Source organism: Oncorhynchus gorbuscha, linkage group LG11, assembly GCF_021184085.1.
Source record: "Oncorhynchus gorbuscha isolate QuinsamMale2020 ecotype Even-year linkage group LG11, OgorEven_v1.0, whole genome shotgun sequence".
NCBI lineage: Eukaryota > Metazoa > Chordata > Actinopteri > Salmoniformes > Salmonidae > Oncorhynchus > Oncorhynchus gorbuscha.
Genome location: NC_060183.1, coordinates 72,623,240 through 72,638,190, shown reverse-complemented (window position 1 = coordinate 72,638,190; position 14,951 = coordinate 72,623,240). Strand labels below are relative to the sequence as shown.

The 14,951-nt window shown below is 44.2% G+C and overlaps 1 protein-coding gene across 1 annotated transcript in view; it reads left to right on the top strand.

The window, feature by feature from the left end:
• The window catches only part of mmp11b (matrix metallopeptidase 11b), a 35,740-nt gene extending 24,051 nt beyond the window's left edge, over positions 1–11,689 (top strand). The window contains exons 4-8 of the mRNA XM_046290405.1: positions 1,947–2,080; positions 3,063–3,277; positions 3,517–3,721; positions 8,874–9,134; positions 9,352–11,689. Coding sequence (XP_046146361.1) covers positions 1,947–2,080; positions 3,063–3,277; positions 3,517–3,721; positions 8,874–9,134; positions 9,352–9,479 — 943 coding nt within the window. The 3' untranslated portion in view covers positions 9,480–11,689. The remainder of the gene's footprint in view (positions 1–1,946; positions 2,081–3,062; positions 3,278–3,516; positions 3,722–8,873; positions 9,135–9,351) is intronic.
• Positions 11,690–14,951: the final 3,262 nt, after the last annotated feature.

Genomic DNA, 14,951 nt, shown 5'->3' with positions numbered 1-14,951 from the left:
TACACACCAGACCCACATACATGTTTCTTCTCTCAGACGATACTGTATCTGCCCTCGAGACCTTTGCCTTTGTAAGTAGAGATTAACACTGACGTTCTGTCTCGTCCCGCTGCAGAGTTTTTTTCCAAGATAATGTACAGAACAGAGGCGTTTATCCTGCTTATACCACAGTTGTAAAATAAAAAATACTAAAGCACATATTTACCGCAAGAAATAACATGTTTTCGTAGATATTACAATTTTTTTGTCTTTTTTATAAGTGAATTCATACTTTCTCATCATTTGACCCAGTCGTTAGTTCCCTCACTATGCAGGCTGGCAACATTAATTGGATTTAATCGCTGTGGTATGAGCCGTAACTCAATCCCCCACAGTGTGATGGGTCTGAGCAATGGCATAGTTTAGGACCTTGTACCTTACATCAAAGAGATGCCTCAGTAATGACATGATGTTCAGTTACTGTACTAGGTTGGATCTTGACATCGAGAGGATTATGGAGCCCCAAGATTTTTTATAGACACAGATTTTTTACTGTCTGCAATGACAGCATTACTTAGATTATTTACTGTACAGAAGGTCCATGGAGCTTACTTGAATATCTGAGCAGAAAGGAAAGGATCAAATGTCAATTTCCCCTTTGAATGTGTCTTCATTAATGTTGAAATGGATACATGGATACATTCCTTGTATATAAGCAACAATACAAACATAATAACAAACATATGGGAATCAGATTTGTAAGGAGCCCATAAAGCAGGGTTCCCAAACTGGCGGCCCGCGGTTGGTTTTACTTGGCCCCCCAAGTTTTCTGAGCAAAGAAAATGTACATATATATTTTTTTGTACTGAACAAAAATAGAAACGCAACATGCAACAATTTCAACAATTTTACTGACTTACATTTCAAATAAGGAAATCAGTCAATTGAAATAAATTCATTAGGCACGAATCTATAAATTTCATATGACTGGGCAGGAAGCCCAAACAGTTGGGAGCCAGGCCCACCCATTGGGGAGCCAGGTCCAGCCAATCAGACTGAGGTTTTCCCGATAAAAGGGCTTTATTACAGACGGAAATACAGCTGTACATCAGCTGTCCGGGAGGCTGGTCTCAGATGATCCCGCAGATGAAGAAGCTGGATGTGGAGGTCCTGGGCTGGTGTGGTTACACATGGTCCGTGGTTGTGAGACCGGTTGGACGTACTGCTAAATTTCTAAAACAACGCTGGAGGCGGCTTATGGTAGAGAAATTAACAGAATTATTTGGCAACAAGTCTGGTGGACATTCCTGCAGTCAGCATGCCAATTGCTCACTCCCTTAACACTTGAGACATCTGTGTGACAAAACTGCACATTTTGTGTAACAAAACTGAACATTTTAGTGTGGCCTTTTATTGTCCCTAGCACAAGGTGTACCTGTGTAATGATCATGCTGTTTAATCAGCTTCTTGATATGCCACACCTTTCAGGTGGATGGGTTATCTTGGCAAAGGAGAAATGCTCACTAGCACAACATTTGAGAGAAATAAGACTTTTGTACATATGGAACATTTCTGGGATCTTTTATTTTAGCTCATGAAACATGGGACCAACACCAACATGTTGCGTTTATATTTTTGTTCAGTATAGAATTTTCATAGTTGGACATAAAAGACACCAGGAAATCAGCTCCAAATATTCTATTTCCAAGTATTCCCACGCATAATAGAGAGATGTGATCGTATACATATCTAAGCAAGGTTTGAAATGATCTGTTTGGGATTCTTGCAATCAAATTGCAGTCTACAAATTATTTGTAATTAAGTTCCGGGCCCTCCGACCATCCGCTTAAGAAGAAAATTTGCCCACAGCTGAATCTAATGCCCTAAAGTGACTAATGAAGTGGTGAACTTTGTCTAAAATAAAATGGCTGACCACCCTGCCTTGTGCCTCTGTGTTTGTTGTGTAGGTACTGGCATGGTGACAACCTGCCTTTCGATGGTCCTGGAGGCATTCTGGCCCATGCCTTTTTCCCCAGAACTCACCGGGCAGGCGATATCCACTTTGACTATGATGAGAGTTGGACAGTGGGAAACAGCATGGGTGAGTGAATAGCAGAAATAACCTATTTAATTTACCGGTCTATAGTAGTGGAGGCTCCTCGCAGGAGGAAGGGGAGGACCGTCCTCCAGAGTGAATTTCATAAAAAATAAAAATAGTGAAACATTAAAAAAGATTCAACTATACTAAATATGTTCACGTCACCAAATAATTTATTAAAACGCACGGTTTTGCAATACAGGTGTACAGTAGCCTCAGCAGCAGTCTGTAGGGTATCACTATGGTGTAGCCGGAGGACAGCTTCTGTCCTCCTCTAGGTACATCGATTTCAATAGAAAACCTAGGAGGCTCATGGTTCTCACCCCATTCCATAGACTTACACAGTAATTATGACAACTTCCAGAGGACGTCCTCCAAACTATCAGAGCTCTTGCAGCATGAACTGACATGTTGTCCACCCAATCAAAGTATAAGAGAATAAATCTAGTACTGGAAGCATAAGCTACTGCTAGCTAGCCCTGCAGTGAATAAAATGTGGTGAATAGTTGACTCAGAGAGCGAGAAAGACAATAGTTTAACAGTTTTTAACACATTTCTTCCAAAATTTAGAGAAGCAAGAGAGCGAGAGAGAGCTAGATATATTTGGTTGTATTTTTTTTAAACTTTCATTTAGCTAGCAAATGCAGCTAGCTAGTTTAGCCTATTCAAACACCTGGCTCAAACAGAGAGGGATGTTATGTTTGCTAGCTGGCTATGGCTATCCAACACGGGAATTCTTCCAAGTCAAGGTAAGATTTTGGTTTTATTAATTTATGATTGTAGCGGCTTTGTAGCGGCTTTCATCTTAAACGGCACTAACCTCCACTGTTCTCTAGGTAGTAGTTTATATGTGAAGATACTGAACAAACATTGCTAAAGATACTGTCTAAATCTTGCTCAGGCAAGTATGGTTGATGCCCTCTGTCTCAATGTCACTGCCCTCTGTCTCAATGTCACTGACCATTGTCCCATGATGGTCCTGCAGGCACTGATCTCCTGCAGGTGGCGGCCCATGAGTTTGGCCACGTCCTCGGCCTCCAGCACTCCCTGGTCGAAGGAGCCGTCATGTCCCCCTTCTACAGCTTCTCCTATCCCCTGGAGCTGAGTGACGATGACAAGCAGGGCATCCAATACCTGTATGGTCCACTGCAAAAAGCCCCGCCCGTCATCACAGAGACCAATGAGATCGAAACAACTGTGGTGAGGACTGAATATGACAAGAAATTAATAGAAGTCCAACTTATCAGTGAACACATCCATTGTTGGGAGCAAATAGCTAACAACTGGAATATTAGTAGATTAATACGCAATGTTCATTTCAGTGACTTAATTTGTTGAGATTGATGAAAGTTTCCAGGCTGAGTTGAGCTTCCGCAATTTTCATTTTGAATGACATAACCTGTGCTCACTCTGTCTCTTTCTTCATGACTTGGCCACAGCCAGATCCCTGCAGGACTAACTTTGATGCCGTGTCAATGATCAGAGGGGAGATGTTCTTCTTCAAGTCCCGCTACGTGTGGCGTATCCGTGAAGGCCAACTGCAGGCGGGGTACCCGGCGCTAGCAACACGCCACTGGAGGGGGATCCCCGACAACATCGATGCGGCCTACGAAGACAAGACGGGAAACAGCTGGTTCTTCCAAGGTGAGTTAAACCATAGAAATAGAATACCTGCCTGTCTAGGGTTTTACCCATTCTAATGTGTATTTCCATGGGCTCCACTGCTCTGCTGGTAGCAGTTGATTTTGAGCTCTGATATTTGGCAAGCATGGTAAGGAGTACAGAAGTAGTGCATCGTAGGGCAATGTGTCTAATTGTTTTTAAATTAGCTATTTTTATGACAGGACAGTTCAAAACAGACAGGAGAGGCCCAAGGTGAGAGTCAAACCCCTATCGCCAGAGCGTATGTGTGGTCCAGAGTCGGGACCTTAGAGCGCAGTACCAGACTCTGGCATGTTGGTAGCAGTTCCGAGTGGGACCATAAGTGTTTAGTTTTGAGACAGACATTTTTCTGAAAGTCAGACACAGTAGGCTTCTGAGGGGAAGACAGCTCATAATAATGGCCAGAACAGAGCAAATGGAATGGCATCATACACCTGGAAACCATGTGTTTGATATATTTGATACATTCCACTGATTCCGCTCCAGTCATTACCACGAGCCCGTTCTCCCCAATTAAGGTGCCACCAACCGCCTGTGAAGTCAGGTTTGGTCAAACTTCTAAAAAGAAAGTATTTGACAGCAGATCACCAGAGGGGTAAATGTACATTGATATTAGTTGCTTCACACAAACAATCCACGGCTTAACGACTCTGCTCTGGTTTTGTTTATTTAAACAGCGTTGATCATAGTGATGACAGATGGCAGAAACATGGTCTAGTCTTGCAAGGGTGTATTGTGTGTGTGTGTGTAAGTGTGTGTGTTAAACGATTGTCTGCCTGTGCCTGTGTGCAAAGGCGTGTGTCTGTGGATGTGTGTTGTTTTATTGGCGTCTAAACTCTCCACCTCCCACCAGGTCTCAGCCAGTGTTTGGGTGGGCCAATTAGGCCCAGCAGTTAGCAGAAGCTCCTATAAGCACAGCAGCAGCAGTAGTAGGGAGAGGAAACAGCAGCAGTAGAAGGGAGAGAAAACAGCTCTAGTAGGGAGAGGAAACAGCAGCAGTAGGGAGAGGAAACAGCAGCAATAGGGAGAGGAAACAGCTGTAGTAGGGAGAGGAAACAGCTGTAGTAGGGAGAGGAAACAGCTGTAGTAGGGAGAGAGAGGAAACAGTAGTAGTAGGGAGAGAGAGGAAACGGCTGTAGTAGGGAGAGGAAACAGCTGTAGTATGGAGAGAGGAAACAGCAGCCATAGGGAGAGGAAACAGCAGCCATAGGGAGAGGAAACAGCCGCAGTAGGGAGAGGAAACAGCAGCAGTAGAAGGGAGAGGAAACAGCAGCAGTAGGGAGAGGAAACAGCAGCAGTAGGGAGAGGAAACAGCAGCAATAGGGAGAGGAAACAGCTGTAGTAGGGAGAGGAAACAGCTGTAGTAGGGAGAGGAAACAGCTGTAGTAGGGAGAGAGAGGAAACAGTAGTAGTAGGGAGAGGAAACAGCTGTAGTATGGAGAGAGGAAACAGCAGCCATAGGGAGAGGAAACAGCAGCCATAGGGAGAGGAAACAGCCGCAGTAGGGAGAGGAAACAGCAGCAGTAGGGAGAGGAAACAGCAGCAGTAGGGAGAGGAAACAGCAGCAGTAGGGAGAGGAAACAGCAGCAGTAGGGAGAGGAAACAGCAGCAGTAGGGAGAGGAAACAGCTGTAGTAGGGAGAGAGAGGAAACAGTAGTAGTAGGGAGAGAGAGGAAACAGTAGTAGTAGGGAGAGGAAACAGCTGTAGTATGGAGAGAGGAAACAGCAGCCATAGGGAGAGGAAACAGCAGCCATAGGGAGAGGAAACAGCCGCAGTAAGGAGAGGAAACAGCAGCAGTAGAAGGGAGAGAAAACAGCTCTAGTAGGGAGAGGAAACAGCAGCAGTAGGGAGAGGAAACAGCAGCAGTAGGGAGAGGAAACAGCTGTAGTAGGGAGAGGAAACAGCTGTAGTAGGGAGAGGAAACAGCTGTAGTAGGGAGAGGAAACAGCTGTAGTAGGGAGAGGGAGGAAACAGTAGTAGTAGGGAGAGAGAGGAAACAGCTGTAGTAGGGAGAGGAAACAGCTGTAGTATGGAGAGAGGAAACAGCAGCCATAGGGAGAGGAAACAGCAGCCATAGGGAGAGGAAACAGCCGCAGTAGGGAGAGGAAACAGCAGCAGTAGGGAGAGGAAACAGCAGCAGTAGGGAGAGGAAACAGCAGCAGTAGGGAGAGGAAACAGCAGCAGTAGGGAGAGGAAACAGCAGCAGTAGGGAGAGGAAACAGCAGCAGTAGGGAGAGGAAACAGCAGCAGTAGGGAGAGGAAACAGCAGCAGTAGGGAGAGGAAACAGCTGTAGTAGGGAGAGGAAACAGCTGTAGTAGGGAGAGAGAGGAAACAGTAGTAGTAGGGAGAGAGAGGAAACAGCTGTAGTATGGAGAGAGGAAACAGCAGCCATAGGGAGAGGAAACAGCAGCCATAGGGAGAGGAAACAGCCGCAGTAGGGAGAGGAAACAGCAGCAGTAGAAGGGAGAGGAAACAGCAGCAGTAGGGAGAGGAAACAGCAGCAGTAGGGAGAGGAAACAGCAGCAATAGGGAGAGGAAACAGCAGCAATAGGGAGAGGAAACAGCTGTAGTAGGGAGAGGAAACAGCTGTAGTAGGGAGAGAGAGGAAACAGTAGTAGTAGGGAGAGAGAGGAAACAGCTGTAGTAGGGAGAGGAAACAGCTGTAGTATGGAGAGAGGAAACAGCAGCCATAGGGAGAGGAAACAGCAGCCGTAGGGAGAGGAAACAGCCGCAGTAGGGAGAGGAAACAGCAGCAGTAGGGAGAGGAAACAGCAGCAGTAGGGAGAGGAAACAGCAGCAGTAGGGAGAGGAAACAGCAGCAGTAGGGAGAGGAAACAGCTGTAGTAGGGAGAGAGAGGAAACAGTAGTAGTAGGGAGAGAGAGGAAACAGCTGTAGTAGGGAGAGGAAACAGCTGTAGTATGGAGAGAGGAAACAGCAGCCATAGGGAGAGGAAACAGCAGCCATAGGGAGAGGAAACAGCCGCAGTAGGGAGAGGAAACAGCAGCAGTAGAAGGGAGAGAGAGGAAACAGCAGTAGTAGGGAGAGGCAATTCTAGCAGTAGGGAGAGAGGAAACAGCAGCAGTAGGGAGGGAGAGGAAACAGCAGCAGTAGGGAGGGAGAGGAAACAGCAGCAATAGGGAGAGGAAACAGCTGTAGTAGGGAGAGGAAACAGCTGTAGTAGGGAGAGGAAACAGCTGTAGTAGGGAGAGAGAGGAAACAGTAGTAGTAGGGAGAGAGAGGAAACAGCTGTAGTATGGAGAGAGGAAACAGCAGCCATAGGGAGAGGAAACAGCAGCCATAGGGAGAGGAAACAGCCGCAGTAGGGAGAGGAAACAGCCGCAGTAGGGAGAGGAAACAGCAGCAGTAGGGAGAGGAAACAGCAGCAGTAGGGAGAGGAAACAGCAGCAATAGGGAGAGGAAACAGCAGCAATAGGGAGAGGAAACAGCTGTAGTAGGGAGAGGAAACAGCTGTAGTAGGGAGAGAGAGGAAACAGTAGTAGTAGGGAGAGAGAGGAAACAGCTGTAGTAGGGAGAGGAAACAGCTGTAGTATGGAGAGAGGAAACAGCAGCCATAGGGAGAGGAAACAGAAGCCGTAGGGAGAGGAAACAGCAGCAGTAGGGAGAGGAAACAGCAGCAGTAGGGAGAGGAAACAGCAGCAGTAGGGAGAGGAAACAGCAGCAGTAGGGAGAGGAAACAGCTGTAGTAGGGAGAGAGAGGAAACAGTAGTAGTAGGGAGAGAGAGGAAACAGCTGTAGTAGGGAGAGGAAACAGCTGTAGTATGGAGAGAGGAAACAGCAGCCATAGGGAGAGGAAACAGCAGCCATAGGGAGAGGAAACAGCCGCAGTAGGGAGAGGAAACAGCAGCAGTAGAAGGGAGAGAGAGGAAACAGCAGTAGTAGGGAGAGGCAATTCTAGCAGTAGGGAGAGAGGAAACAGCAGCAGTAGGGAGGGAGAGGAAACAGCAGCAGTAGGGAGGGAGAGGAAACAGCAGCAGTAGGGAGGGAGAGGAAACAGCAGCAGTAGGGAGAGTGAACAGTTGTAGTAGGGAGAGGAAACCGCAGCAGTAGGGATAGGAAACAGCTGTAGTATGGAGAGAGGAAACAGCAGCAGTAGGGAGAGGAAACAGCAGCAATAGGGAGAGGAAACAGCAGCAATAGGGAGAGGAAACAGCTGCAGTAGGGAGAGGAAACAGCAGCAGTAGGGAGAGAGAGGAAACAGCAGCAGTAGTAAGGAGAAAGAGGAAACAGCAGCAATAGTAGGGAGAAAGAGGAAACAGCAGCAATAGTAGGGAGAAAGAGGAAACAGCAGCAGTAGGGAGAAAGAGGAAACAGCAGCAGTAAGGAGAAAGAGGAAACAGCAGTAGTAAGGAGAAAGAGGAAACAGCAGCAGTAGGGAGAAAGAGGAAACAGCAGTAGTAGGGAGAGGCAATTCTAGCAGTAGGGAGAGAGGAAACAGCAGCAGTAGGGAGAGGAAACAGCAGCAGTAGGGAGAGGAAACAGCAGCAGTAGGGAGAGGAAACAGCAGCAGTAGGAAGAGAGAGGAAACAGTTGTAGTAGGGAGAGAGAGGAAACAGCAGCAGTAGGGAGAGAGAGGAAACAGCAGCAGTAGGGAGAGGAAACAGCTGTAGTATGGAGAGAGAGGAAACAGCAGCAGTAGGGAGAGGAAACAGCAGCAGTAGGGAGAGAGAGGAAACAGCAGCAGTAGGGAGAGGAAACAGCTGTAGTAGGGAGAGGAAACAGCAGCAGTAGGGAGAGATAGGAAACGGCAGCAGTAGTAGGGAGAAAGAGGAAACAGCAGTAGTAGGGAGAGGCAATTCTAGCAGTAGGGAGAGAGGAAACAGCAGTACTTGGTCCATTCACCAGGTACATGTTTCAGCCTGAGCATCTAGTTTATGTTACCCACTGTCTACCTAGCACAGATGTCATCCCTGACAGCTGAAACAGGCTCTGATTCAGAGGGGTTGGGTTAAATGCGGAAGCCACATTTCAGTTGAAGGCATTCAGTTGTACAACTGACTAGGTATCCTCCTTTCCCTTTCTTATATTATTTCATCCCCCTAATAGTTAACATTAGGACTGACTAGGGTAATCCCAGATCTGTGTCTAAAAATAACTGTGACATCATCAACAGGTGACAGTTACTGGGTGTTTGACGCTGAGAGGAGGATCACAGGGCCGGACTCAGTGCGTCGGCTGGGCCTTCAAGTGTCGGACATCCAAGCAGCCCTCATGTGGGGCGAGGACAAGGCCCAGAAGACCTACCTCTTCAAGTCGGGCACCTACTGGCGCTTCAGCCCCCTGGAGAACCGGGTGGACACAGCACACCCTCGTAGCATGCAGGACTGGAGGGGCATCCCCAAGGACATTGACGCAGCCTTCCAGGACCGATATGGTGAGAGTCATAGATATACAAAAAGAGTCAAAGTCTAAATATATTTGGACAGCATCCATTATGTCGTGTTGTGTTCCCAGTTTTATTGATCGCAAGCATGTGGATATCTCTGAGTATTGTGTGTTTCTGACAGTTTGTGTGTGTGCGTGCATGTAACCACATGGTAAACCCATTTAATTGCGTTGAGCTAATTATTGACCTCCTAACTTCCTAATAGGCTTTGCTCATTTCCTGAGTGGAAGACAGTATTGGAAGTTTGACCCCGTGGAGGTGAAGGTTCTGGAAGGATACCCCCGCTATATCGGCATGGACTTCTTTGGCTGCCCTGCTTCCTTTTATCGATAAAGCCAGGCAGAGTCCATATCGCCCCAAGAGGTGAATGGAATATCAGGGCCATCTTTATTTTTTTGCTCTTAAGACTAATGTTGTTCCACTGGGACTTTAGACTGATACAATTACATCATTGTGTAACATAAACAGGATGACTGTTGATTTTGGTCTGATGGAGGTCAGGACTTGATGCTATTGGTTGAAACCTTCATTATGACCCCAGTCTGAGGTCTGGGGCAGTCTGAAGACCAATAGAAATTAAGGTCATAATTCAAAGGGTGAATTGAGGACATTTAGTTTCATCATCATCCACAATATGATAATAGCTGGTTTGAAATCGATGCACACTGTTTGAGAGATACGTTAAAGAGCGAACGGCCAGCTAACAGAAAAACAATGTACCCAACTGGTATTTGTAAATGGACATTTTCATTCAAGATAAGTAACTTCAATACTTTTGTTCACGATAATCATAACCCAATTTTAATCAATAGGCAGCTTTTTCTCAAGACAAATGCTTACCTCTGCATCAAATAATAAGTTTTAGTATGCTATATGTTTTTATTTTTTCAGAACAAAACCTTTTGTAACTGTCTTTAGCCTCTGGTACATACTTTTAAATGCCATGTTAAATAGTAACATTTTACATAGGCTCATCTTTTCAAATCCGTAGGAACAGTGTAGTTACAGTATTATTTCAATACTCTATGAGTACTTTTCTCTATGAAGGGAAATGTAAAAACAATTCTACCTCATATTCATCATCTCCAGCACCAACCCCAACATCAACATATGTGAAAATGGCGCATTTCTATGTTTTGTATTAAAAAATATAGAGGAAGCTTAAGTGTGTCACATGACATCATCGGTGTGCATCATGTGATTTCTAACCAATTATGAGTAGGCATTGCCTACTAATTGTCTACTAATTGGTTGATGATGTCATTGGAAACACTTATTTTCCTCTATCTTTTTTACTACAAAACATAGAAAACCACAATTTTCACATACAGTATGTTGATGTTAGGATGGTGCTGGAGATGATGAATATGAAGTTGAACATTTTAGATACGTCCCTTTTAAAAACTACAACCGGTGCACTAGAAAAGTGAGGTGATAGTTCCATGTTTCTTATTGGTGCTCATCGCCCTTTCCATCGACAGCCAATGATACTATTCTCAGGAAAAAGTACATTTAACAAACTATACCCTCTGAATTGTTTTTTTTTTGCTTGATGTTTAGCCTTGATTCTTATTTATTGCTGTTTATGTGTTGTCAAAAATATTTTACCCACAGATGAGTCTCAAGTATTTATCTGTGCAGTCCTGCTTTCTTTTCTGCCATTGTTTAGACAAAACCCATCAGGTAGCAGTGTAAACCTATTTGAGAGGGACACACATTTTCTCTCCGGCCTCACTGAGCTTTCTATTTCACACACAGCTGCTAAAACTGACTCAACAATGAAGGTAAAGATGTACCTCAAATAGAGGGCTTTATCTTTAACAGTTAAAGGGATATTTCACTCCAAAATCAATGTTTGATAGACTTTTTTTTTATACCTCAAAAGTAGGCCATCTGTTTTGTAGATCCAGCCATATGCCACTATCCAAAATGAAAGGTGTTAATGCATATAGCTGGAGGAGTGTAGATTCATCTTGACATTAGACTTGTTTTTTTTGGTCTGAAAAGATCTGACAAAATTTGATTTGGGAGTATAACGTCCCTTTATTGATGTGATGATTTTACAGTGGTGAAAGCCAAGCATTGCATATCCAAAGTTGTCACGGTGATACCTCATCACGTAAAACGTCCTTCAGTTCTTTTACAAACTGCTCCTTCCAATATGATGCTGTAAACCTTATTCATGTTGTAGCGTGGAACCATTTGTCATGCAGCTAGCCTCAATTGCTAGTCATTGATGCTTCAATGTATCAGTGCAGGCCACTGATACCATTTCCTCACTCTTTTTGATATATTGTGATGTCATTGACTGCAAGATAACTATTTCATAAAGCTTGCACTGGTAGTTTTGTTGTGAGAGCATTGTCTGTAGAATTATGTCTCGCGAACACTGTTTTTTTTTTACCATGTATCCAGCATAACAACCTGACCATTTATCTTTCCTAGAATAGTTTTTTTAACCGAAATATATATTTACTATGTAAATCATTTAGTATAAATTCTTTGGTCCCAATAAAAAGCCTCTTGGTTTAAATGAAATGAAATGTTGTTTTGTGAATGAAATGTTTCACTTGCATACACTTGCATACAGTAACATTCGGTGTTTTGTGAAAAACATAAATTCCGTGCCACAACATGCTAACATTTCAGTCTCGTATAATGCTGGATCAGTATCAGTAATGTTATTAATCATTGCAACATAATACATGTGGATTGCATCAGCTGCATGATATTGAAGTACAGACAATGTAAGGATTGTTCTGGACTAACGCGGACTGCGCTCATGTTTTTGTTTATGAGCTGGGGGCTCAAAGGCTTCATCCTCTAAGTGCCAAAGCAGGTCTGGTACCAATCTATCCTCCACAGTGTTGAAATGGAACCCGGGTTCAACTGTGCTGGAAATGGAATCCGGCTGTTCCGTGCTCCTCCCCTGCGGACCACATTCCACAACCATGTCATCTCTGGCCCCCAACGCCACCAATTTGTTACGTGTCAACGGCTCTGTTTTGAGAGGATAGTTCTGCTAATAATCGACTTTGAGAGATACAATTATCTTTATTTCCCAAACACAATTCAACACAATAGTTCTTTTGGTCTTTTTAACAATTTAAACAGGCCATGTTGTTACCTCATATCCCAGTAATAATGCCTTGCTTTAGTACTGGGAAGAAAACACTAATTGGCTTAACCATTGGCTCAATTTAGCCCAAGGCAAACATTTTGACTATATTATATATATATATATATATATATATATATACTATATAGCCCACACAGCTACAAGGAGGCATTTTCATACTAGGTTTAGGACCCCAACTGATGTATAGAACTCTTAAAATGATCTACTTTGGTTTAGATACATGCATCATGAAACTTCTAAAACACTCATTTTACTTTTTTTTGTTTTTACCTAACTTGCTTGCCACTTTTTCCATGTTTTTCCTTCACAGACTCCTTGAAATGATGACGTCTTCCTAAATATTTTATCAAATGGTTTTCCAAAAACAAGGGTGACTCAATTTAACCTTTTGGCTGAATTTACCCCACTCTCCCCTAAATCCCTATCATCTCTGTGTGGGATGATGTCACTTGGCATAGTGAAAGCTGCAGGAAGTCCAAAAAAAAGAGACTATTACTTCAACTTTGCGGCCATCGCAGAGCGAGGTTGAGTTGAATAACTGTAAACCTGTATTCTGACAGTATTCTTCCCTGTTAACTAAAACCTTCTGCCATGAACAAAACAGAGTGGGGGTTGAAAAGATGATAAACGGTAGTTGAAAGGATTAGCCTAACTCACACATACACACTATGGAAAAGTGGTGGACAGAACCTGACAGACACCAGAAATTAATTGAAGCGTCCTTTTCTTTTATTATCCATATGTGCCTTACAGTAAATATCCCTCCTTTGATGTGGGCAGCAGGAGAACAAGCAGATGCTCTCAATACAAGCCATTCCTTCACTATTTTCACTTTCCTTAAACTTCAATGTCTTTTCCTCAATACGTTTATAGTGGCTGAGCTCTCTCATTAGGCAGTGACTACAAGGGCTTACAAGGATTGCCAAAGGCCCCTTGTAAGATTTGGATATGAATACAACAATGCACTGAGGTGGATAACTGATGGGTCAGATGGGGAGGGAACGGGAGGAGGTTTGGTGCCTTGCGAGATAGTGTTGGTTTTTGACAGTTCAAAAAAATCATTTGAGTCCACACTGTACAGTATATTGCATCACATTCTAAGGCAAAAAATTATAAAGCACAAAACTATGTTTCTACGGATTTCTGATATACACTGTGTATAAAACATTAGGAGCACTTTCCTAATATTCAGTTGCACCCCCCCTTTGGTCCAAACATACCAAGGCAGCAATGAAGAGGGCACGACAAAACCTTTTCCCCCTCAGGAGACAAAGGTTTTGGCATGGGTCCCCAGATCCTCAAAAGGTTCTACAGCTGCACCATCAAGAGCATTCTGACCGGTTGCATCACCGCCTGGTATGGCAACTGCTCGGCATCTGACTGGAAGGCATTACAGCGGGTAATGCGTATGGCCCAGTACATCACTGGGGCCAAGCTTCCTGACATCCATGACCTATATACTAGGCAGTGTCAGAGGAAGGCCCCAAAAAATGTCAAAGACTCCAGTCACCAAAGTTGTAGTCCGTTTTCTCTGCTACCGCACGGCAAGCTTCTACCCCCAAGCCATAAGACTGCTAAAGAATTCATCCAATCGCCACCCAACAATTTACATTGACACCCCCTCCGTTTTGTACACTGCTGGTACTCGCTGTTAATTATCTATGCATAGTCACTTCACCCCCACCTACATGTACAAATTAACTCAACTAACCTGTACCCCCGCACACTGACTCGGTACCAGTGCCCCCTGTATATAGCCTCGTTATTGTTATTATTTTTATTTTAGTCTACTTGGTAAATATTTTCTTAACTCTTCTTGAACTGCACTGTTGGTTAAGGGCTTGTCAGTAAGCATTTCACAGTAAAGTCTACACTTGTTGTATTCAGCACGTGACAAATAAAGTTGGGTTTGGCCCTCAGAACTGCCTCCATTCATCGGGGCATGGACTACAAGGTGTCAAAAGCAAGGACGCTTACCACAGTTGTGTCAAGATGACTAGATGTCCTTTGTGTGGTGGAACATTTTTTATACACACGGGAAACTGGTGAATGTGAAAAACCCAGCAGCGTTGCAGTTCTTGACACACTCAAATCGGTGCGCCTGGTACCTACTGCTGTACCCCATTCAAAAGGCACTTAAATCTTTCGTTTTGCCCATTCACCCTCTGAATGGCACACATACACAATCCATGTCTCAATGCTTTAAAATCCTTCTTTAACCCGTCTCCTCCACACTGATTGAAGTGGATTTAACAGGTGACATCAATAAGGGATCATAGCGTTCACATGGATTCACCTGATCAGTCTATGTCATGGAAAGAGAAGGTGGTCCCAATGTTTTCTATACTCAGTGTAGATCAGTTTTTACAGAATTTCACAATGCAGTCCAGATTCTTTCATTAGTAATGTCTCCAGAAGGGACTATGGAAAGAAAAGGCACTGAAACATAAACCACAATACTTCACCTTCACAGTGTCCCCTTCACCCCTCATCACTCTGTGAGTCACTGTGGAGCATCACAAGGAGAAACTCCTTTAGAAGAGAACCCGAGTTATTGCTAGTATCCTGCACTTGTCCTTATGGTGATACTGAAGAGAGAATCATATCTGCATGTCGAGCAGGAGGAACGCAGCCCGAGGATGAAGCAAGCCTGTACTGGCTCAGAC